General features: G+C 41.6%; 1 protein-coding gene across 2 annotated transcripts; it reads right to left on the reverse strand.

Annotated features, from left to right (window-relative positions):
* Positions 1 to 1,293: 1,293 nt before the first annotated feature.
* STON1 (stonin 1) lies at positions 1,294 to 22,945 on the reverse strand. Of its 2 annotated transcripts, XR_003706098.2 has the most exons (5): positions 22,761 to 22,945; positions 10,993 to 12,952; positions 4,517 to 4,719; positions 3,183 to 3,582; positions 1,294 to 1,727 (listed from the first exon to the last, which is right to left on the reverse strand). XR_003706098.2 is itself a non-coding variant. In XM_028725026.2 (4 exons), exons 2-4 carry the CDS (start codon positions 12,899 to 12,901, stop codon positions 3,508 to 3,510), a joined length of 2,187 nt encoding a protein of 728 aa, XP_028580859.2. In that variant the 5' UTR covers positions 12,902 to 12,952; positions 22,761 to 22,945; the 3' UTR covers positions 1,294 to 3,507. The 2 variants fall into 2 exon arrangements, 1 of the variants encoding a protein (XP_028580859.2); XM_028725026.2 differs by having other exon boundaries at positions 1,294 to 3,582.
* Positions 22,946 to 25,904: the final 2,959 nt, after the last annotated feature.

The raw sequence follows: 25,904 nt of genomic DNA on the forward strand, positions 1-25,904 counted from the left end.
GAAAAGAGGGGAGATCATTCTACCTGGTAAGTAGAAATGCTTGCGCTGATGGAATGACCACCTTAGTATGGAGTTGAATTCCACCCAAAGTTCTCAGTTTGGAGGATACTAATAGGTGCATTAAGAAGATCAAACCTATCCATTCTTAAGGAAATTAGCCCTGAGTGCTCACTGGAAGGACAGATCCTGAAGCTGAGACTCCAATACTTTGGCCACCTCATGTGAAGAGAAGACTCCCTGGAAAAGACCCTGATGTTGGGAAAGATGGAGGGCACAAGGAGAAGGGGACAACAGAGGACGAGATGGTTGGATAGTGTTCTTGAAGCTACCAGCATGAGTTTGACCAAACTGCGGGAGGCAGTGGAAGACAGAAGTGCCTGGCGTGCTCTGGTCCATGGGGTCATGAAGAGTCGGACATGACTAAACAACTAAACAACAACAATAGGTGTATTCTTTTGTGGCTTGTAAACATAGGCAATAATCAAACATAGATTTACACCATCTTTTCAAGGGCAAACAAATAGCAAAAATGAGTACAGCCTGCTTTAAAGCACACTGATCCACACAGAAACTGAACTATCCACTTAAGTAAGCGGAGGTACGCGCTGCCTCACCAACCAACAAGTATGCAAAGCAACACAGTTGCACCACCCTTCACAAGTGATGGTGTGCACAGTTCTCTTCAGCCAATGATTTAAAATGAAGAGTTCGACCTCTGGAATGCTGCGCTGGAGACAAGATCCATTTCCCTTTTCCAAAATGCATTTGCCACCCTTAAAAATCTGGAAAGGGTTATGTTTTTCTATACCAGAGTACAACTGAATCCTGTTAGAATAAATGGGGTTTGAGCTATCAGATGAGCTTGAAAATGACAGACTAAATGTGAAAGGTAAATTGGCTAGCATTTGAGCCTCAATATGACCTAAAGAACCAACATTTTTCCTCCTCTGAGACCAAAAAAAAACCCATCCATCCATCTAACAAACAGCATATACCAGAGCTATTATCACCTAAAGGCTCTTTTGACATTTCAAGACAATTTACCAGTAAAATGAGATTAGAGAAGCTGTTGTATCTTCAAAATTAACTGTTGGGACAAAGCTACATAGAGAATTGAGACTGTAACTTAATATCCACTTCCATTGAACTGGAATTATAATATAAACTATGTTTTCCCAGATTAATAAAACTCAATTTATTCTAAATCATTTTCCCTTTGGGGCGAATTAGCTGAAGTGTTAAGGTCCATATTTAATATCTGCAGCAGGGACAAAATATTAAAGTGAGATGAAGTATGCTATTACAGCTTTATTCCAAAAAGACTTACACACAGCAAATATATCATCTAGAGCAATCGCAATAAAGCAGAAATCCATCAATACAGATTAAAACAGAGACAGACACTTCTCTGGCTTCTAGAGTATACAAGAAAGGCCTCAAAAAGGAAAGGACAAAGATGATGTCTCCCATAAGGGGACAATTAGAACTGTCCTACAAGCTTAAAAGTCAGCATCTAAAAGGTTAAGGTGGTTGTCAAAGCATTTACAGTTTCATCTTTCCTTCAGACTTAGAAGCCTTCTGTGGCACACCCCTTAAGCAAACTCTAGCTCAGCTGGCAACGCAAAGGAACATCTCCCTTTCCACGTTCTTCTGGAGTCTCCTGGATCATATAGCTTCTTTGACTAGCAATTCAGGACATGCTTTTGTTCCAGATCTGACATCTGTTCCTGTTGGAGATCCAAAATAATTCATAATAGTTGGCAATGTGTTAAAAATAACTCTGTTCTGTCCAAGATCCTGAAATGAAAACTTTGCCTCATCCTTTCAGGTCAAGAATTTTTATTACCCACAATGCCTTTCCCCCCCCATGAGCCCAGGCAGAGTCCCCTTCCAAAGAACGAAAGGAAAAAACTTCCATTTACAGATTCAAACAGGAGAGGCTGAAAGAGCAGCACTTATTAGCTATTTGAAACATGGTATGTCTTCCTGTGTGGAAGAATGTATGCAATAGATTTCAAAGAAATGCTGAAAGCAATGAATTAAATTCCTGACAGGAACTATTCTGAAAAGCCAGTGTAGATTTGGGATTCAAAAGTAACATTTTCCATACATATATTCCTCTGTACAGGAATAATATAGTGGAATCATCCAAAAAGATCACATTTATGAGCCACTGAAACTCTTATCTGCTCTGCCAAATGACACCCCTTTTCAATATACAGTGGTGCCCCGCAAGACGAATGCCTCGCAAGACGAAAAACTCGCTAGATGAAAGGGTTTTCCGTTTTTTGAGTCGTTCCGCAAGACGAATTTCCCTATGGGCTTGCTTCGCAAGACGAAACGTCTTGCGAGTTCTTGCGAGTTTGTTTCCTTTTTCTTAAAGCCGCTAATAGCCGCTAAGCCGTTAATAGCCGCTAAGCCGTTAATAGCCGCTAAGCCGTTAATAGCCGCTAAGCCGTTAATAGCCGCTAAGCTGCTAAGTCGTTAATAGCCGCTAAGCTGCTAAGCCATTAATAGCCGCTAAGCCGCTAAGCCGTTAATAGCCGCTAAGCCATTAATAGCCGCTAAGCCGCTAAGCCGTTAATAGCCGCTAAGCCGCTAATAGCCGTGCTTCGCAAGACGAAAAAACCGCAAGACGAAGAGACTCGCGGAACGGATTAATTTCGTCTTGCGAGGCACCACTGTACTTTAGGCTTGCATTACATGTATTTACCAATACTGGGAAGAGCAAGACATATGATTACATTCACAAAGTACCTACAAATATATATACAGTATATCCACAACTTATGCATGTTTAACTTGTTTACATTCAGTTATGTGTTCATGGCAAAAAATAAAAAATAAATAAAAAGGGAGTGGAAAGGTAGAGTTCCAGGAATCAGCCTGGACAGCTCAGTTGGTTAGAGCATGGTGCTGATAACGCCAATGAGGCAGGTTTGATCCCTGTATGGGACAGCTGCTTATTCCTGCACTGCAGGAGGTTGGACTAGATGATCCTTGGGGTCCCTTCCAACTCCATGATTCTATAAAAAATGACTTTGGCAATCCCACCCGACACTGAACCCCATGTGTTTGGACTGTACACAATTTTGGCTTTAAGTGCAATCCCCGGAATATAACCCCCACATAAGTTGCAGGCTTGCTGTAATACATAACTTAGTTTGAAATTTATAATTTACCTTTCTGGACCACGGCAAAATATATATTCGATGTTAAGTCTAAATGCTTCATAACCAACTGCCTTACAAGAGTTCATATCAAGTGCCACTAATTTTCAAAATACTGTGAATTGACTTTGTGTGCTTTAGCTTTTTAAAGGATAACATTGGTCAGTAAGCTAAAAGTTAGGAGCACAAACTTCCAATGGTATCTGGTCTTTCAACATGACAGACTGCAGAGAATATGCTGAAGTCCACGGCCTTGCAAACTCATTTGGAGGCAATATATAAAGCACTTTCCCCCACAGTCCTAGCAGCACACCAGACTCTTCAGTTTGATTCCTCACTACTGCATTTGACAACTGCCACATTTATTGGAATCTTCGCCATCAAGCCTTATCCATTTCTTCTCAATTTCAACCTGTAATATGAAAGCGAAAAGGTTGTATTCTTTTTACAAAGCAGTAACATTACTGAAGCTCTTGACACTATACCCAGTGAGCCAATAGCTAGCATTCTAATCCTATTAAAAATTAGATGACAATAATGAACCAGGACTTGTGTAACCAGCAATCACCTGCTAGTGTAGAAGCCATGTTTGTTTATAGCATAAGAACACAAGAAATCCTGCAGCACTTTGTTGCAAATTAAAAGTTGCAGAGTGCATGAGGTTTATCAAAATCTACCTCATCAGATACATACCCCAAGTAGAAAACAAAATATAAGAACAAGAGGGAAAGTAAATACTATTATAAAAATATTGATTAAACTTACATCCTACCCTCTGTCCTAGGACCCTAGGTTACAATGCTATAAATATAAAACAATCAATACTGAAGCAGAAATTTAAAAACTAACAACATAATAGGTAAAACATGTATCAATTTTCTGCAGTGCAAGTATCAATCTTCAGTAAACAGAATCCTACTCTGAGTTTGAGTTGAAAGCTAACCCTACACGTTTCAGTTTTAAACTGCTTTTTCACTAGCTAAGTCTGTACGGTGTGAAACTATATTTCAGCTTCCTTACCCCCCTGTCCCAAAATAGGTTTATCTTTGCATTTGACTGCAGCCCCTCAAAGCTGCCATGCTACAGTAGAACTGAAAACTTAAGTTCCTACAGGCTTAGCGTCTCTAGGATTCAGTTCTTGAGCTATAGGTTTTTACAAGATATACCCTACTGACAGTTAGCTCGTGGCCCAGAATGCCTTTATTGTGCCTTCATGACCATTTTAGCTGATGCTTTAATAAATAAATGGGTGATACCAAGCTTTTCCTTGCATAGCTGCCTGACTTGCTTTGTTGCCTTGATGCTCCATCAGGCTAAAAAACAAAACAAGAGGACAAGAAGATTACCTGGCAGTTGTAACATGCTTTACGTATCACATGTTTCTGGGGTTGGATGTCACTCTCGATGCCCAATGATTTAACTTCAGTTCCGGAAGCGCATGCATCAGGCACAACAAACTGCACTGTGGCAAAGGGATACCAATCAGAGGGGATTTCCTGATCCGATCCAAGTTCTAGCTTGTAAGACAAACTGTGCGGATGATCTGGACCTTGAGAAAAGGATGGAGGGAATGTCACAGGAATTTTAGCCAAGACAAGTAGCTGAGAGAACAATCAAGTTACTGGAGGTTTTTGCTAAGCTGTGATTAAGTAGAGCAACCCAATGAAAGAGGAAAGTAGCTCAGCAGGTCACAAGCACCACCAATGCCTGGTTTTAAAAAAGGAGCATTTGCTCCCATTCAAAGCTGCTCTTTGTATCTTGGAAGGCTAGAAACACTTTTATAATTCACCATCACAAACAGCTCTATATTACATGAGATTATTCACCATTTCAAGTATACTCCATCAGCAGTAATCCCCACCAAACACCTTCATTCTAACACATAGTCCAGATGGGCTTTTGCCCCTTAATTTTCCCATCTGCAAGTTACTGTCGGAGCGTAGTCACTTGTACACCAATGTACCAATATGGTTTAACAATATGGTTGTCAATATTCCTTGTCAATATGGTTGATAAAGAAACAGAAGCTCCGGTTCAGGCACAGAACAGTTATACTTTATAGGTTGCATAGACCCATTTAAATTAAGGAAGCTAATTTAGCCAAAGATATTAATTTGAATGGGTCTACTCTGAGTATGACTAGCCTTAAGGCATCACCTTTCTCAGTGGCAACTATTTAGTAAACTACAGTTATTAAATCACACAGATTCTATTTATTTTGTGAATGCCTCTATAGCAAAAAGCTCCCTGCAGAAGCAAGCAAGAAAAGAATTAAGGCAATTACACTAAGTCCGCAACTTATGCGAGGGTTATGTTCTGGAAATCACGCCTAAAGCCAAAATCACGTCAAAACATATTGGGTTCAATGGTGGGTGGGATTGCCAAAATCTTTTTTCCCTGGACACCCGCCCTCTTTCCACTTTTTTTTCCTCTGCCAAGTGCGTAAATCTTAATTGTACTCCATTAATGTGCAAACTTTGTTCATCTAAGAGCAACCCAAAAAACTTCACTGAGAGCTGTTTAAACCACCAAGAGGTTTTAGTCATCACAAAGCTTTGCCAATGTATGAAAACGTTGGCCAGGATGCCTGAGGATCTGAGGCTTAAAATTAAAGATACAGGATTTGACATCATCAAACAAGAAGTGCTTCTACAATAAGCCTCTAGCAGAGATTCAGTGAAGATGCTCATGATTCAACTGAATCTGATGGAATTTACTTTAGAATGCATCTTAAGTATATGGATAATCATTAAAATTCCATAATGGGTATGTTAAAATATGCAGTGAAGTATGTCTTGGGTATCAGAAAGAGGAAGTAAACTGGGAATTTTATCTTCAGTGAAGGATATAGTACACACAAACATGTGTACTTCAACCTAAACTGATCCTTTTTGAAATAAAAAGCAAAGTAGAAGCAATCTAGCATAAGAGTCTTGTGGCAAGTGTGGGGAGGAGTTAGCCTCTCTCTTCCTGTCTCTGCATCCTCTCCCACAAACATCACCCAAGGAGGTTTTAATGGAGGCATCTGCATACAATGTTTCACCCAATTTTTAAACACTATTTATATTTATCCAGCACTTGATTAGGAATGTACATTTAGCCAAGTAATCAGGGCATCTTTTCTAATCAGGCAGAAAAGGAAAGATTTCTAATACAAAAACAGCAGGAGGCAGGCGCCAACTTAGAAGTAGTATTCCCTCTCCTCTCTTACACAGTAGGGACTGACTTAAAATGTTGAAATTCATACATATGCCATCTAAAAAAACAAAAAGTATGCAGAAAAATGTTTCTTACTCAAAATGCTAATGTATGCATACTTAATTATTCTAGTACTGTAATGCATAGGGTCAATCAACTAAAACTTTAAGGAGGCAACAGCCCTATTTTTCACTTCACAATCTTATTACTACTTTATACAGTAGTTCACTGTTCCCACTTCAAAGACACTCTCCCAGCCTCAGATCTTTTTATTTGCAATAGGAGGGAAATGCAACAGCACAATAAAAAGGAGGGGAATATAGGGAAATAACATTTAGGAAATTGTCCCTATAAATGCCAGGTAATGTTATGTAAGCAGAGTGTCCAACTGTTCAGGCAACCGTTGGAGTTCCATGAATTGTTACCTAATAATCATAACTGATATGGAAACCAACCAACTAGAAATCCCATAAAATAAACAAGAGCTCAATTTGGCATTCCACATTGACCACTCACAGCATGTATTAGACCACAGGTGGGATTTTTATTCTTAATTTTGTTTGCTTATGTTCTCTATTATATCAAATCCTTTAAGGTAAAGGTAAAGGTACCCCTGCCCGTACGGGCCAGTCTTGACAGACTCTAGGGTTGTGCGCCCATCTCACTCAAGAGGCCGGGGGCCAGCGCTGTCCAGAGACACTTCCGGGTCACGTGGCCAGCGTGACAAGCTGCATCTGGCGAGCCAGCGCAGCACACGGAAACGCTGTTTACCTTCCCGCTACTAAGCGGTCCCTATTTAGCTACTTGCACCCGGGGGTGCTTTCGAACTGCTAGGTTGGCAGGCGCTGGGACTGAGCGACGGGAGCGCACCCCGCCGCGGGGATTCGAACCGCCGACCTTTCGATCGGCAAGTCCTAGGCGATGAGGCTTTTACCCACAGCGCCACCCGCGTCCCATATCAAATCCTTTAACAATTTACTATAAACTTGAAAAGAAGAGCAGTGAGGCCATGCTGCCAAGAACGCATTTCCTGGAACAAGGCAGACATATTACCAGCAGTTATTGGAAAATCCAATGTGAAAATAATCTAGGAACTAGACCCCATGTGATTATATTTAAAAATTATTAAGAAAGATTGTGGTTAAGGGATCATTGTTTCAATTTGGATTTGAAGTCACATTTCTCTCATAGTTTTGAGTTAAAGTCACATTTCTGCCATATTTACATCCTATCAACAATGACCTTGCTTTAGAAAGCTATTAGCAAGCTGTCATTCTTTTCCTCATGCAAAGCTGTATTTGTTTTGGTAGTGGAAACTTTATGCATTCTGGATGAACACCCATTCACACAACATTGGATCTCACTCATTTTCATTACTATAGATTCCAGACTGAACCCAGGGACTTGAAGACCTTGCTTGCAGACTCAATTTTCCTTTTGTCAAATTGGGGAAAATGTGTCACATAGGAAGATGCCAAAAGACTCCATGTCTCCATAAACACATACATTAATTGTGTAAGCTAAACATTTGAAGAGGGCTATGACACGACAACAGCATAGCAATGTTGGCTGTGGCCTCTCAGAAATTGCAAATGTCTTGCTATCTATGCTATACTGTAGTCTGGAAACATGCAAGGCCTTATCTTATTTCCCTCGTTGGGCATTATGTTTGACCTTTAGATTAAACAATAAGCAGACTTTACTTTCATAATTGATTACAATTGTTTCAAATTTAAAATCTTTTCCAATGCAGGGGAAATCCATTATTTATCTATCGCTAGCAACTCTTCCAAGTAACACTTTCACTTAACTTTGCTCTTATGCAATTGTAAAATCTACCCCACTACAGTGACAAAGGGAAACTTAGTCCTTGTATTAGTTAAAGAGTTGTTTTAAAGTTATGATATTTTCATCTGTCTCATCCCCAGCATTTTTAAAATGCACAAATATACCTACATACATTCCTGGAAGAGATGAATCATCCTAATCACCAAAGGACACTAAGTGTCTGATACTTCATGCATAATGTTTCTTTCCTCCAGAGAGCTAGCAAGTATGTATGTATGTATGTATGTATGTATGTATGTATGTATGTGCCACCACATACAAAGTGTGTTTAAATCATATACCCCGGTGTACTCCTGAAATCAGATTGTTACAATAGCCAATGTACCTTTCACCTGACGGTTTCAGTTCCTTTATTTTGATGCAAACTCAAGTTACTATTATTTATACCTTTATACCCTGAAAGGCTTGCCTACTGCAATATACAACATATAGGGCTGCACTCTATTATTATGTTACTGAAGAATGTGACAGCCAACTCCCTAATGACTCTCAATGACTGGCTGGCTGGCAACCAAATGGAGCCATTCTATTCAGGCTTTTCCCATAGCCAAGGACCTGACTGTCATATGAACAGGCCTTCATAGCAGTATTTTTTAAATCATAATTATAGAAGAGTATTTTAAATTATTACTAAAGCTACATCATTTTAAAAGTTATTTTTGTATGTTGAAAACACAAACCAGCAGGACCATATATAATCTCAAACTGCTCCACACCTTCAATTTCAACTAAGACTGAAATGCAGAATTTACTGCTGAGCAGGCATATACAGGATTATATCCTGTATTATATTAGATCACTTCCCCTATCACTGGGGGAAAGGTTATAGCATACTTGGCCATGATAAAAAGCTTGAGTGCTTGTGCTACACTAGATATTTATATAATGAAATATTAGTAGAACAGAAGTGTAACTGGAGGCCGTCTCTTGTCACTGTGGATATTCCAGCACTAACATGGACTGAATGCATTAGCTAGTCCACCAGCATAGCACTAGAGGATATTTCTTTCCAAAGTAGATCTAGTATGTCAGCTGCAATGGACTTAACAGAACCCAAGAATCTCAAGAAAAGGCTGGCAGTACAGTCATCTAACTGTTACAATACTGCTCTCTTTTGGTTGATAGAGGCTATGTCAGTAGATAGAGTGAAAAATATTCTTTACAATCTGCACTCCAGACCACATATTTCCAAAATTCAGAACCAGAAATACCACAAAAAGTTCTATTTTGCATAAATATATCGCTTATTCTACCATGTTGTTCCTTTAGAAAGCTCAGACCAGAGACAAACACTGATTAGGCATACTTAAGCAGTGTTTGTCTCTGGTCTGAGCTTTCTAAAGGAACAACATGGAAGAATAAGACATGCCAACAGAACTAATTATTCCAATTCATTTACAGTGGTACCTTGGTTGTCAAACGGCTTGGCTTCTGAACAAATCAGCTCCCGAACGCCACAAACTCAGAAATGAGTGTTCCGGTTTGCGAACATTTTTTGGAAGCCGAACGTCCGACGCGGCTTGCGCAGCTTCCGATTGAGTGCAGGAAGCTCCTGCAGCCAATCAGAAGCCGGGCCTTGGCTTTTGAATGGTTCCGGGAGTCGAATGGACTCCTGCAACAGATTAAGTTTGACAACCAAGGTACCACTGTACTGGAAGAATTCATACTACAAAATGAGGTGTGGGGTTTCACTGCCATGTGTTGAACTTTGCTGCATGATTATGCTTTTACTTAGCAACATAATGCAACACAGCTCACAGAATACATTTTTTTAAACATATGCTATTTTTTGTGTGCAGTACACACAAATGAGTATGCAACATGAAAGTAAAAAAGTCTGTTGGATGTTTCCATGTGTATCTCCTTCTTATCATTTTATGGAGGTCTCTATTTTTAAATTTCTCAGTAAGTTGCAATATTTCTAAAAACAGCAATTAGACAAGCTATTATTACTTTCTTATTTTTGCTTTTAATGATCATACATATTTTACATTCTGTAACTTTTTAAATTTGTTGTCTGTGGACAATAAGTAAATTATATTCTTATATCACCTTCAAAGTAATGCAAAAGATCAGTCGTAGAATGGCCTCTATGCATTGCCATTTCCAAGGACAACAGAATTTCTTCCTGCAATCTAACATGAAATTCTTTTTTTATTTTTACTTTTTGCATACTTTTGAAGATGCAGGGGTGCACTTCATACCTGGAAAGGTGATATCAAATTTATATGGATGTCCAAGATGGAAAGACACCAGTTCCAGAAAAATTTATAAATTCTTACCCCTACACACTTCCTTTTCCAATATACATTGTAGTACATGCAGTGAATTTACAGAAGTTAATTGTAGCCACCTAGGGAGAGGGAGTTTGATTCCTGGATCTAATAAAGCAAAATCCCAGAATATGAATGAAACAAAATAAACACTTTCAAATATGAAGGTGCCAAGACTTCTTACACGGAATGTGAAAAGCAGGCCTAATTATCACTTGGCTTGAATCAAGCATCTATCAGAGCTGCTTTGTTAGGTTGGTGTGGTTAAAATATTCAGATTTCTAAAGCACAGGAATGTGTGCTATATCAAGTGTGTCTTTCTTTTTCCCAGCTCAATAGCACAATTCACCATCTGCAGCCTTCATGCCATACATTTTAATCAATTGGCCAGTAAAATCTCTGGAGTCGTCATATTGTTAACCCACTATGAGAAAATGCAATTCCCTTTCAGCACAGCTTTATACCATTTTTAGAAAAAATCTTTATATAAAACAAATATTTACTTGAGTTTTTATCTGGAAGTCTGTCAATCTTCCACACAATAGCTCTATAGGCACTTTCATATTTGGCTGTTCCAATTGAGACCTGTATTACAGGATCAGATTCAATCTCAGTTAAAGAGCCAAGACATGTTCTTCTGTTCATTTTTGCTTTCAGAGACTTCTGTCTTTGGAGGTTCATGGTCCAAAGAGTTTTAATCCACTGTGAGGGAATAGGAAAGTGTACCATAATACTTTCACAGGGTTTCATGGAATTTGAATGCACTGAAGTCAGAGCAGAAGAGGACATGTTTATGAAAGCTTGCAGTTCAACATAAGCTCCTTGTACTACCACCATGGCCTTGACAGAAAATGGAAGATCAGCTCCATTATACCATGTCCTGAAACGCATCAGTTCTAACCTACAGCCTTCTGTAGGTGTAAATTTAATTATCCTTGATTGCTCAAATTCTTGTTTTTTCACACATTGATGGAAGTGATAGTCAATGATTTCAATCCATTTTTTCGCATCCTTTTCAAAGTAGTGCTCATCTTTCCTCTGAAGCTCCAGATCATTCAGCGTCAAAAAGCACTCAGAGTTTCCATTCACAAAACTCAAGCAATAAATATGGGTGATGACAGCACTTTCAACTAGCTTCCCTTCTGCTTTAGTGATCCTCCCTGTAAAGTTGTCCACTATCTCCAGGATCATTTCCTGTTCTTCGTAGTGTTTTTTTGGTTTTGAAATAACAGGAAGCTTCATTAACTCTTCCTCCACTATCACCAGGAAGTCAGTGAAGTCATTGTAATCAGTCGTTCCCAGCTTTAGCATCTGTTCTATCTCTGGTTCATGAACCACTTCAGCTTTGGGATGATACTTCTTTCTCTCCACATAAGACACATGCTCAATTTTCACAGTATGGATTTTCCCAGAGATACTGCAGTTCTCTAGCTTGGGTTCTGAAAGTTTACAAAATGGCTGCAGCTGAAATTCTTTGAAAGGTTTCTCAAGGCCCTTTTCATAATACATTTGTAGGATTCCTCCAGGTAAGACCTTAAGGTATATAGGCCCCCACTGCCTTGATGACATCATATTCTTCTTTTCAGGAATCCTCAACATGAAAGGCCAGCCATCTTTTCTTTGGCTGCTGAAGAGGCTGTGTGGAAGAAACGAAGAAAAACCATCTCCTGTATACATGTATGGCATGGCTGTCAGAGTCCTTTCATTATCTGAAGTATCAGTTTGCAAGTGCTCAAGCCTCTCACAAATATAGTGGAATGATCCCTGATTGAGACTTTTCTGATCAGGGAAACTGTCCTTTTCACTGGAAGAGCCACTATCCTTTTCAAGGTTTGCATCCTTTTTGTGCACATTGATGGATGTATCTGGTGAATCTTCTGACCAAAATGGACTAGCAAAAGCACAGTCATTCTGAATGTATTGGAAGAATGTTTGTGATTCCAGGGAATCTTCTGATTTCTTTGCGCTTTCCTGATGAGTGGCATTTGCACCATCTAATGGCTCTGAGACTGAACATTCTGAGTGATGCTGAGCCTGAGAGGTACCAGTCAGTTTTTGAGAAGCTGTCCCACCCACTGGCAGAATATTAATGTTGGGTGACAACTCTGGAATAGGATAAAGGTGCTGAATTCCAGGTTTTGAAAATAAAGGGCTGACAGAATATTCTTTAGTGGGTGTACATAGTGGAGAATTGCTAGGAGGTCCAGGGCTAAAGTAATAGTCAACTACAGGAGAGGAGAGAGGAGTATTGCTGGAAGATGGAGATTGGCTCAAGGAATCAGGCATTTTAGGCAGATTGAGTTTAAGCCCGTTTGCTTTGCAGGCACTATGACTTCCCCCTGCTTTCTGAGGAGAATGGAATAGGGGTTCATCTTCAAATGTAACCCAATTTGCAGGATTTGTTGTAAACATCTTGTTGGAACAAGTTGGAGATACACAGCTGAAGTCTCACTTGCAAATCATCTGTTTAAAAAGAGAAAATGGAATGTGTAAGAAAATGCATACTATCTTTCTAAGAACATATCCCCATGACAAACTTAGACCAGTTTCAAGCCTTCAAGGAATCCTTGAAATTGTGATTGGCTAGAATAGTGAAACTGGTTTTAAATGAGCATAATAGATATTTTCATCAGCCCTAGACATCTTATACCTTGGAGCCTAGTGAATGGCAAAGATGACAAATCCAAAAGGGAGAGACCAATTCTGAATAGCCAAATAAATTGTGGGGACTCACCTTATACAAATATGGATATGAAATATATTTCTACTTTATTTGCAGTAATTTACAATAATGCAAGGTAGGGACAAAAAAAGAAAGGCATTTTCTCTACCCCAGATTGCCAATATTGACAAGCTTGTATTATCAGTAGCTACAAAAAGCAAAGGATACAAGGCAAGGGCCTATTTTGATAGGCACACAAAGAAAGCATATTTGTGTTCGATATTTGTATCCTAGTGTCTGCGGACACTTCCAAGCAGCTTGCTTATACAGTAGAGGATTCATTATTGTATTGTTTGCATAAAGTTTGCAGAGAGCTTAGACAATGACAGCTATTCACTGAGCATTCATTCCAATTTATTTGTGGGGAGGTTAGACGATGCTGAGTCAAGAAATCTTTATCACACACTTTTCAGTGCATTTTCCTTATCACAAAAAGGCCATGGCAGGGGAATAGATTTGTTTTGCAAGACTGCCAAATGAACTTTCATTGCACAATCTGAATTTACTGGTAAGTGCGTGCATACACCCACACTGATATTATATGAAAAGCCCAAGTAGCCTTAATTTCTTAATCATATGCTTCAATCAGGAACTCATTCGTAATTACAATTCTGTTTCCTCTGCTAACGCAGTTTTGAGACAACACTTAATTTGGTCCCTCTTCATCAGGGTTATAAAGGCAATTATTCCCAAAACATTTTTATTTATTTTTACAAAATGCAATATACTAAAGCAGCATGGAGGTAATATAAAACATTTGTTTAGTAAAGGGCTTCAGGATTATATACAATATAGTGTAGACCCAATTATTTTAGTGTAATGCTCAAGAACAAATGGTTTGAATTCCTTTTTGGAATTCTAGTTTTTGCGAGTTGCCAAGTATTTAATGCTCCAACCAATAAACACAATAAGATAGAGACTTTTTCCAAATGAAATCCTTCTCTGTGGTGTCTATTGCGATGCCTGTCAACAGAATTACAGTTATCACTTATTACTTTGCCAGCATCACCCAGGGTGCTGTGGGATTGGGGGGGGGTGGCAAGAGCCACTGGGAGGCTTAACTGCCTTTGTTTGGGTCCATGAAGCGTTTGAGAGATGTTGAAAGTAAGCAGATAGGGGAATTCTTGACCACCAACTTAAGGAGACTGGGCCAGGTGATCCTGAAGAAAGTGTCCCCAGATAAAAACTTGTGGCAGGACTCTGATTTGCGGTTTAGGACAGAGGGTGAAATGGACTGGCCCAGGGACAGCAGGAAGAAGAGATGAAGGGGATCATCTGAGGCACTTTCTTCCTCTTAACAGCCCATCACCTCATCTGGAAGTTAGCTTGGCTATTCCAAGAATAGAAGTGGGCCAGGCATACAGTCTAACCCACCCTACTCAAAAAAAAAAACAAAAAACAAAAAACCCTCTATTATTTGTCTGTTAATATATGTGTGATTTTTTCCCCTGTTTTACAAAAGCCATTTCCTGTTGCCCTTCTGAAAAATAATCTTGCACATGTTTGCACTTTAGGTATTATGGACAGCAGATGTACTAATACAGATCAAAGCAGAACCCTGCATTAATTTTCTGATGTTAAGGTTTTGCACACATGCTCTGTCATATTAATTAAATGTATCAGTTTTTGTTCCTTCTGATTTCATGAAAAATGTTAAGTTCCACAAGAGTCATGAACAGCTTTCTCTTCACTTGCTGCATTAGAATGGCATTCTGCTTCACCATGAAGTTAACAGCTCTGGAGAAAAATGGAGCTGGTCTTAAAGAAACACAAGCACAGCTGCAGCTTCTAATTCTTCCAATTCCTGAGCTCTTTATCACGAACAAGCCTGCCACAGAATAATTAAATATTAAAGCACAATTTGCGGCTGGACAAGGGAGCATGGAGATCAGGTGTGCCAGTGTGCAAAGAAGCATGGAGATGAGGCGTGTCCGTGGGCAAAGAAACATGGAGATCAGGCAGGTGGGGAGCATGAAGATTGGGCTTGTGGCTGGGCAAAGGAGCATGGAGATTGGACATGCAGTAAGTCAGGCACGCACACACAGAGAGAGAAGAGAGCAAGGGAGGAAAGAGGCTGAATGACACAGGGCAATGTGATGGGTCTTATTTTTACTTTGTGGCATCTGGGAGGGAAGTCAGCGATTCAGCATCAGCAGTGGCTTCATGAAACTGTGCTTTCTGCCAGCTGCTTCCAGGCAAAGGCATGTTGCACAGACACACACATGGTGTGATTCACGATGTATTGCCAGGTTGTTTTTAAATGGTTATCATGATGTGGTCTAGAAACCAGTATTGAACAATTTATCAGTATATTGTTCAGCCCTACTGGCCATCAGGCAATAGCTTTTCCCATCTGCCTTGTCTCACCCTCCAGCCCTAGGAACCTTCAGAATGGAGCTGCTGCCATGGGCATTGTGTGTATGTGTATTTTAATGAACTGAATAAAATAGAAGATTATGAGTCATGGGGATGGGGAGTGTGTGTATATGAATTCAACTGTGCTTAATTTACTTTTTGGCTGCTATTTTGTTAATGTTGTTAATATTGTTTTATAAATTATGAATGCTGTAGTACTTTATGAATTCTATGACTTTTATTGTAATTGTGCTGTTTATCTTTTTTTCAGTTGTTTTGTTAATGGTGTTTTATAGACGATTTCATTATTTTATATTATTTATTTGGGATGTTCTCTTATGTTATTGTTACTAAGCCACTTTTCAATTCATTTGAATGAAAAGTGGCATAGAAATATAATAAATCAAATCGAATCTGGTCTGGTCTGGTCTCAGAGCTAGCTGCTAGGCATGTGGGCTCAAGCTCATCTTTAATCGCCAATATGATTCAGAGCAAGGGACGCTGGTGGCGATGTGGTCTAAACCACAGAGCCTAGGGCTTGCCGATCAGAAGGTTGGCAGTTCGAATCCCCGCGGCGGGGTGAGCTCCCATTGCTTGGTCCCTACTCCTGCCAACCTAGCAGTTCGAAAGCACATCAAAGTGCAAGTAGATAAATAGGTACCGCTCCGGCGGGAAGGTAAATGGCATTTCCGTGCGCTGCTCTGGTTCGCCAGAAGCAGCTTAGTCATGCTGGCCACATGACCCGGAAGCTGTACGCCGGCTCCCTCGGCCAGTAAAGTGAGATGAGTGCCGCAATGGTCAGGTAATGGTCAGGGGTCCCTTTACCTTTATGATTCAGAGCATAAAGCACTGAAACAAGACCTGGTACACCTGAGTAAAATGCAGCGGGGGGGGGAGAGATCTGCATGCACACAGGCAGCTTGAGTGAACATCAAGTTTGAATTCAAGCAGCTCTTCCCTATGCAGATTTGAAGATTATACCCTTTGAATAGTAAGCACTGAACATGACAGTTAAAATGTTTCAAGGAAACAAAAAGATGCATGCATAAATCCGAAGTTTCTCGGAAGTGTTGACCTATGTAAATGCAGCAGAAAGATATCACTGACTCTCCCATGTATGTGTAAAGCACTAATATGCATGCAGATTATAATCCAAAAACACACAAAGCTAAATTTATCAGGTGTTTGTATGGTGTGATCACTCCCGTTTGCATCATGTTCCCAATCTGAACAGTTAGAGGGAAGAATTTATCACTTTATTGCTTTTAAAGCAGGACAGAGTATCAAGACAACAATCCTACAATTTCTGCTGTACAACACTTTAATATTCCTCCCTACACTGTTCCTTTAGGGTTTCTCACAAAGATCCAAACTGGATGATCCTTAGGACTGAACCCTGTTCCTTCTACATGCAAAAGTGATATCATCCCTTTAAAACCAATCTGCTAGGTTTGAACTGCTTAAAAACCTCAAAGTAATGCAACTGTCTCGAGTTATTAACCGAGAAAAGTCAGGAAGTTCATATGTGTGTGTTAAGTAAGGACAAAATGCCAGTCTTAACTTGGAATTTCCTGCTAGTTTGATTTACATTCCAAATATTGCTTAAGTTCAACTTCTGGCTATGCCTCACCATGGCTGATGAGCTATTTTTATCCTCTTCCCTAACCACAACTATTTATACCAAAGAGTAATACTCTCTTTTCCATCAAAACACGTAAAGCAGAAAAACACTTCTAGAAGTTTTGTGAAATAAAAATCATGGTCAAACATCTCACACACTTTGTACCCCTCAAGTTATAAACATTTCAAGATTCACAAATACTGTATGCCGTCTAGTTTAGGCGGCTTTAAAAAAAAGTTTAACAGCATCATGATTTTTCAGATAAAGGAGTGTTTCATCTGAGTATAAGGGAAAATCCACAAGTATACAGAATCAATGGAAACTTATGTCTCTTTGCGTATACTACATAAAGTGGCTGGGGCAGCAGAGTCAGGTGTGTATTATTATTATTATTATTATTATTATTATTATTATTATTAAAAATGGGCACAGGATTCAGCATCACAGAGACCAAACAAGATGCAATGCAGGCAAGTTAGATCACCCACTTTTCTTTAAAGTTGCAGCCATAGAAACCACCAATTCAGAAAGGGTCCAGGGTGGGTAGATTAATCATTTCTCACACATACAGAAAGCATCCTCCTTGAAGCTGTTATTTGTTGTGTAGGTAGAATACTGAATATCCTGTTGTACATGACTTTGATGGCCTCAGGCTGTGAAGCAGTTTATGAATTTGTAAAATAAACTGAAAATAATTATGCTTTCCCACAAAGAACGAACAACTGGAGGCGGGGCACAATTTAAAGTAGGCTTTTCCTATTGGAATAGGAACTGGAATTCGCAACTAGTTTTGCCAAAGGCTTTCCAACCCCTTCCCACGATTCTCAGAAGCAGAACATAGTATACAAAAGTTAAAATATATAGGCACATCAGCTTGCTTTGTGTAACAGTGTAACATAATTCCATTTTTCTTGGTGCACAGTTCGGGTTACCTTTGTATAGACTTGTGATTGATTTATTTAGTACAAAGTTCAGACAACCCTGGCTAATAGGACCAAAAAAATAAGAATGATTGGAATGCAACTGCCTTTCACAATAAAGGAGCTTGGCTGTCAGCTTGTCTGAAATCTAAAGTGAGTTTAAATCAGAGTAGCTGAGATGGCTATCAGTTGATAGCAATTTAGTGTCAATGATATGAGGAAATTGATATGAGGAAATTCTACCTTTGTGCAAATCATATTGGTAGAAACTGGAAGAGTTAATCTCTGAACACTTCTTGGCTCCTTCATACAGCCTTGCACACAAAGTATTGGTTAGTAAAGTATACTTCCAAGATATGGTGGGTTGGCAAGACCTTTTATTTACCACAGATAGGCTGAAGGCAAGGCTCCTACCAACAATGAAAACAGGGGGAATAAGGATAATCACCAGTAGTTTGTATAAGCCCAGTTCTAAAGCTAGCTTTGAAAAACAGCTAACTGGCAACTAAGTAGGAATGCTGGTCAGCAAGCAATTTAGTACAGTCATTCTTCCCAGCCCTTCTGACTGTATTTTAACCACCATGAATACTGGTTGGCAACAGAAAATGCTGACAACTTCAATCACAGCCACTAACACAAGTAAGCCTCCCGTAAAACCTATCCTTTCTAAAGCAGCAGAACAGAAATTAATAATTTTGTAATTAAGGAACAAGTATTTAAAAAACCTAGCCACGTGATCCACTACCCTCAAGTGTGTTAGTGGAAAGCTGATGTTCCAAAACCTTTCCATTTCTTAGCATTTTGTTCAGCCCAATGCTCCCTCCTGCCACTGTGAAGGCTTTTCAGACAAAATTTTCCACTCCCGTTGACCACAGCAAGCTCTGGGGCTCTGCGCCAGCTGAAAATTTAAACGCAAGATTTGTAGCATGGCAATCAGAAACTAATGTTACCACAAAGTTGTTTGCTCTGAGGTTGACTATATTGGCACTGTTTTGCAAAGTTTTCTGTACAACAATACATAACAAACCTAAATGGTGACTGTAAGCATAGGATGTAATAAACTCAGCACAGACTAGTGGTGAACAAATCTGGATTTGAAGCACAGAGTTAGGCAATTAGCCAATTAGGCAATTAGCCAATTAGGCAAGATTCTTGGCCTGAGTCTTGTCTGTAAAACAAGATAAAATTATTTATTTGTTACTAGCTATGGTGGCATCAAACATCCCTGCACTTTTGGAATATTACCTCTAACCTCCCTTCTGCCTCTTTTGATGGAAGATTGTGCTAATCATTTTAAAGCAGGTTAGCTAATGGCAACTAGCTGATCTACCTGAACCTCTGTTTTATCAGGCATGCCCCTAGTTAAAGACACTTAACTCTTGTGCCAGTTGTGGACAACCTATAATATATTGGCTAACATGTAGACAAGTTTGTATGTGGTTGATCCCAATTTGGGTGGAGAATTGCTCTACATATTCTTAACATGTCTTCCATCCTATAAAAGGTGTTTATGGATTGCTATAAGTATTAGATGTTATTACTGTACAAAGTTTAATATATATAATATCTCAAACAGAAGCATGCCAACACACACACAAGCACTCAGGCACACTGTTTCACTTTCAAAAATACTGAAACAGAGAAAACACATTTTCCTGAGCTAGCACCTAGCAAAAAGTCAAAGAATGCAGTGTTATCCCACAACCAGGGGTAGCTATTACCTCCAAAATTGGGACTGTTATATGTCCCATATATGCTAGCAAGCCACTCCCACAATGCTTTCCCTTAATTCTGCTCCACCCTTATTTTCCATGTAAATCGTATACCTCTGAATACCAGTTGTGGATGCTGCCCTCATGTCATGTTTATAAGTTTCCCAGAGATATCTGATGAGCCACTACTGGAAACTGGAGTACAGAACTAGATAAAATCAAGTGGCTTGCCCAAGACAACACACTGTGAGCAGAGCAAAGTTGGAATCTGAAGCACAAGCCAGGTTGCCAAAACAATTTCTTTGTCAATTAGCCTTCTCCCAAAACATTTCACCTTTTGATTCTCCCAAAAGACCATTTGTTTCCAATATTAATTTCCCAATATATTTCATCCCACTTTCCATCCCTATTTGTTCCCACTCCCCACCTCCCACCCCGAGAGAAAAATAATAATCCACTACCAAAACAAAATACATCTGTTCACTTGCTTCATCTAGTTAAAGGAAAACAAAGGAGAAAATACAAGATAAGGAACTTGCACCATTCTCAAATCATTAGCCACCTATCAGGGAGGAAAACAAAGTCTTGTGGCACCTTAAAATTTTCAGCAGTGCTGCAACAGGATAACATGGCTACAAATCTTTAGGGACAAAGCAATTCTGGTACTTTTGTATCAATGTATTCACATGGCAACTTCAAACATTTTTACCCTTTTCAAAGTAGCAGGTTCAGCACACTAAGTACAGCAACTACAATTGCCTATAACAGAGAAAGGAAGCCTAAAAGAAAGCCAGTGTTTGGCCCTGAAGGAAAAGACAGGCTGAATCTTTGGATTTTGAGAAAGAAAGTGACCCCTCAGATTTAATACTTGAAGATTGCTATTTGCAAACCTTTCCCAAATAAGTTATTAAAGGTAAAAAGCACTCACTGCAGAGCTGCAGTGTTTGGAATGCAAGTATTTCTACTGTGTAGAAAAAGGACAAACTTTCTATATCATTGCTCTTTTAAATAACCATAACCCTCCAAATGAAGTGCATCCCTACAATTTCACTCTCAAGGTCATCCAACACATTTTAGCCACTGCCATTTCACCCTAATCAGGCACCTGGAATAGTGCAGGGCTAATTTTTTCCTTGCTTGCAAAGCATGCTTATAGCAGATAAATAAATACTCACAATCACAAACACAAACACAGATTATAGTCTCCTCTTCACCTCTGAATCAAAGCACTGGAGTGGGGAGCCATCATTTTGACATTCTTTAAACTATTTAGTTGTCAGGACAACACTAGGTAAAATAACCTATACAGTGGTATCTTGGGTTACATACGCTTCAGGTTACAGACTCCACTAACCCAGAAATAGTGCTTCAGGTTAAGAACTTTGCTTCAGGATGAGAAGAGAAATCGTGCTCCGGCGGCGTGGCAGCAGCGGGAGTCACCATTAGCTAAAGTGGTGCTTCAGGTTAAGAACAGTTTCAGGTTAAGAACGGACCTCCAGAACAAATTAAGTACTTAACCCGAGGTACCACTGTACTAACCAGCTTTGTCCACACCTTTGGTGGGTAAAGAAAAGGATATAAATAGCTTCTAGCCACTACAAGAACAGGAAAAAGCGATGGCAGTTGTTCCAGTCCAGTTAATGAGGGGGGCAGAGGATGGGGTGACTTGTAATGTCAAACAGCAAAGAAAGGCTTGAAATAAAAGCAGCATCCAACAGCTATGGAGAAAATGGAATTAATAGAGTTAGAAAGGACTGTGGAGGTCATCTAATCCAACCCGTTGCTTAGTATAGGAACTGCAGCGCAGTATGCAGAAATAGCATCCCTGACAGATGGGTGTGCTCAAATACATCTAGTGAAGGAAGGCAGTCTTTTCCAGTGTTGAATAGCTCTTATTGTTAGGAAGTTTCTTCTAATGTTTAGCCACAACCTGCTTTCTTGAACTTTCCACACCTTTGTTCTGGTCTTGCCCTTTGGAGCGACAGAGATTAAGTATTCATGGGAAGAATAGTTTTTTTCACCGCCACCCCCCCAAGGAAAGGTATGTATTGTATGTGGTATATCCAGCTCAACCAAAGTGTGTGCTTGCACAAACACAAACTCTGAAACGAGGGGCAACTTTAAATTTAACAAGCACGCTTGGAAACGAAGGAGATGCTGTAAAACCACCAGCATAGAACTACTCTTGCTGGAACAGAGCTGCTTCCCTAAAATCGGAAGGGAACAACCGAAGTCCTGTGCACTTTTACTTGGAAGTAAATTTCACAATGTCCCATAAAGGGCTCGCTCTCCCAGATAAGCGAACCGAGAATTACAACAGAACCAAAAAGAGCGTCTCGGGGGGGGGGGACGCCTTAAAAGCACTAAACGTGGCATAAAGCTTTCGCGGACTGAATCAGATGCGCGAAGTGTTGTTGCCGTTATCCTTTTCTGCGGGGGGGGGGGGGATGTAAACACCGAGGTGAAATGCAAAACGTTCGCCTGTGGCAATTTGAATAAAACGCGTGTGAGGCATCTGCCTTGCTGGCAATGGCAATAAACGAAGTCGTGTGTGTCCCCCCCCCCCACCTCCTTCTCCCCCTGGAGAGAGAAGCGGGGGGGGGTCTTCCACGAATTTCCCCCAATAGTTACCCCTCGGGGTAGGGCTTTAGAGCAGACGTCCACCCGGTCCACAGCCCCCACCCCACCACCCCAAACTTCAGGAGGAGCCCCCCAGCCCCGACCCCATTGGAAGTCCGAGCAGCCATATAAATTGGGGGGGGGGAGAGGTTCCTGTGAGACCGTTAAGCCCAGAGCTAATCGCACCATTATTACCGCCCCCCCCCCCGGAGACAGGGGCTGCACCAGCCTCCCTGGCTTCTGGAAGTGACTTGCCTCACCCTCCCCTCCCTCACACCCGTCCCTCTTTCCGAAGGGAGAAGCGCCCACCCGCCATCCTTACCGGCGCGGGCGCCTCTCAGAGCTCCGACGAGCGCACTGAGGGGACGCAGCAGGGAGAGAAGGGAGACGGCAGACTGTGCCCGGAGGAAGGCTGGCCGGGACCCAAACCCCAGCCTCGCCTGGCGCGGAGCCGAGGAGAGTCGCCGCCCGCTCCCTCCTTCTCTCCTCAAAACTTCAGGACGGGAGGCCCCGCCCCCTCCTCCTCCTCCTCCTCCCCCTCCCGCCCGGCCCTCGCGCTCCTTTTTTAACTGTCAAAAGCCACCAGCGCGCGGCGAGAAGGGGAATGCGCATGCGCGTCTAACGTCGAGAGAGAGAGCGCGGCTTTTCAGCTCCCTGACAAGGGGCGTATACTGAACTGGAGCGAGGCGGGAGTGGAGGGAGGATGGGTAAGCAGGGACGAAGCTCCGCCTGCTCGTCTGGCCGGCTCGAACCATCTCGGCGCAGGCGCAGTCACTCCCTAGGATTTGTTTTTGTTTGATGGGAGTGGCGGGGATTTTGGCGCCTTTTGGGGGGGCCTGAGGCGAAAAGCACCTCCATGCTGGGGGTGGGGATAGGAAATTGGGGCTCCTCAAGCAGGGCCAGGCCACCATGAGGCAAGGTGAGGTTGGGGGCCTCAGGCAGCAGGATCCACAGGGACAGCAGAACCCCCATGTGGACGGAGAAACCTGAGGGCTCCCTTGGACCAAAAACAAGGACACCAGCCAGGAATACCAGAGCAAAACAGCAGCCAGTAGGCTTGGTCTTTATTGAAGACTGTCGCGACAGGACTCCCACCTGCCACAAGGTGGAACAAGATGGAAGCCCCGAACAAAAGAGCCCCCAAACTTTTATTAGCTGCTAATCCCCATGTTAGGTAAGGACTCCTGACCATTAGGTCCAGTCGTGGCTGACTCTGGGGTTGCAGCACTCATCTCACTTTATTGGCCGAGGAAGCCGGCGTACAGCTTCCGGGTCATGTGGCCAGCATGACTAAGCCGCTTCTGGCGAATCAGAGCAGTGCACGGAAACACCATTTACCTTCCCGCCGGAGCGGTACCTATTTATCTACTTGCACTTTGATGTGCTTTTGAACTGCTAGGTTGGCAGGAGCAGGGACCGAGCAACGGGAGCTCACCCCACCACAGGGATTTGAACTGCCAACCTTCTGATCGGCAAGCCCTAGGCTCTGTGGTTTAACCCACAGCGCCACCCGCGTCCCAAAATCCCCATGTTACACCCCCCCCAAACTCCATCACTAATACATCATGGTTACATCATGAAAGGGGAGGTCTGGTGACAGTAATCTGAGCATCCTGGACCCTGCCCCATGGTTCTCCTTGCCCTCCACCAAACACCCACCAAGTGTAACAAAAAATATTTTTACATTTCCCTGTTTAACAGCCAAGTTAATCACACCCTTTTGTCTTCATCTGGGTTTGTTATTTCTGGAATGGCTACCTGTCTGGCACTCAGGTATCAGGATGCCAGGAATTATCACTCAGTCAGAGGGGCTGCTGAGTAGCTGAGCTCACATGTCTATATGAATTTCTGAAGTTTTCCCAGTGAGCCAGTACATAGATACATTTATCAGTGAATTGTTACATTTGGTATCGTGCAGCAAAGGCCCTTTGAATAGATAGGAAGAAACTGCAATGAAGTGTTTTGTGGGGACAAGTCACAAAAGTGATTGTGCTGGTTTTGGTAGTGGGCTGCATGTGCATGATACATGCTGGAGGGGCAATCCCCCCCAACCTATACATAAATTCCTGCAACAACCTTTATTCCTCACTTTGTTCCTTTGTCATTTGATGTGGGAGAAACATTCAGATGTGGCATGCCACATGTATACCCATCCATGCAGAAGGTCCCAGTTTCAACCCCTGGCAACTGCAGGTAGGGCTGGGAGAGGCCCCTGCATGAAACCCTGGAGAGCTGCTGCCAGCCAGTGTAGATCATACCAGACTAGATGGGCCAATGGGTCGATCGGTACAAAGCAGCTCCTGTGCTCCTGTGAAGACTTGCTGCTTTCCTCCCTCCTTGTGAAGTTCCTGATCAATTGAATACCTGCCTGTCAATGGGGTTATTCCCAGGCATTGTGATTCAAATGCTGAAGAAGGGAAACTTCTGTGGTGCCTTAAAGCAGGGGAAGGCAATCTAAGGTCTGTGGGCTGGATGCGGCCCAATTGCCTTCTCAATCCGGCCCGTGGACAGTCCGGGAATCAGCGTGTTTTTACATGAGCAGAATGTGTGCTTTTATTTAAAATGCATCTCTGGGTTACTTGTGGGGCATAGGAATTCGTTCATTTCCCCCCCAACATATAGTTCAGCCCACCACATGGTCTGAGGGACAGTGGACTGGCCCATGGCTGAAAAAGGTTGCTGACCCCTGCCTTAAAGGTTTAACAAATCTATAATGACATGAGTCTGCATAGGTTACAGTCTGTTGCGGGCAGGTTGTAAACAGCGGGGTCAGAGGGAAACCAAATTACACAAGAGGGCCAGGGAGCCTATGAGCAAAATTCAGTGACCCAGTTCCACTTCCTCAGCTGGATTAGTCTTCCTCAGCTGGCACACAATCAGCTGGACTATTTCCTAAGCAAAAAAATGCATCTTTATACTGGCTCCTTTCCATTCCTTTCAAAATTCAAATCCTTTTGCAGGCATGCACAGGTTTGGTTAGAAATGAGCACTATCAAGTTCAGTGGGCCACTCTCCCTTGTAAGTAGGCACAGGACTGCAGCCCAGTTTTTCACTTATTAAAGCTGAACAGATTTACAACTAATTTATTCTGCTGTATTAGCAACTTTAAATCGTATCTGACCAGCTGAATTATGTTGCTTCACAAGAAATGAACAAGCGTTACTGCAAGGAGCCATAAAGAAACAGCTCCATGCTTGCAATGCTCCTTAACTATTGATGCTACAGGACTGGCCCTACTGTTAGGTAGGGTGAGTTGGCTGTCTCAGGCAGCAGATCTTAGAATTCTAGAGTTGGAAGGGATCCTGTGGATCATCTAGTCCAACCCCCTACAGTGCAAGAATATGCAGCTGTCCCATACAGGGATCGAAATGGAGGCAGGGGAGTGACAGCACATTGTTGGGAGGATAGGGCTGTGTGTACAATGCATAGCTTGCCCTGCACCCGCTAAGCTAACCTGCTGCCCTCA

This window comes from Podarcis muralis, chromosome 3 (assembly GCF_964188315.1).
Source record: "Podarcis muralis chromosome 3, rPodMur119.hap1.1, whole genome shotgun sequence".
Lineage (NCBI taxonomy): Eukaryota > Metazoa > Chordata > Lepidosauria > Squamata > Lacertidae > Podarcis > Podarcis muralis.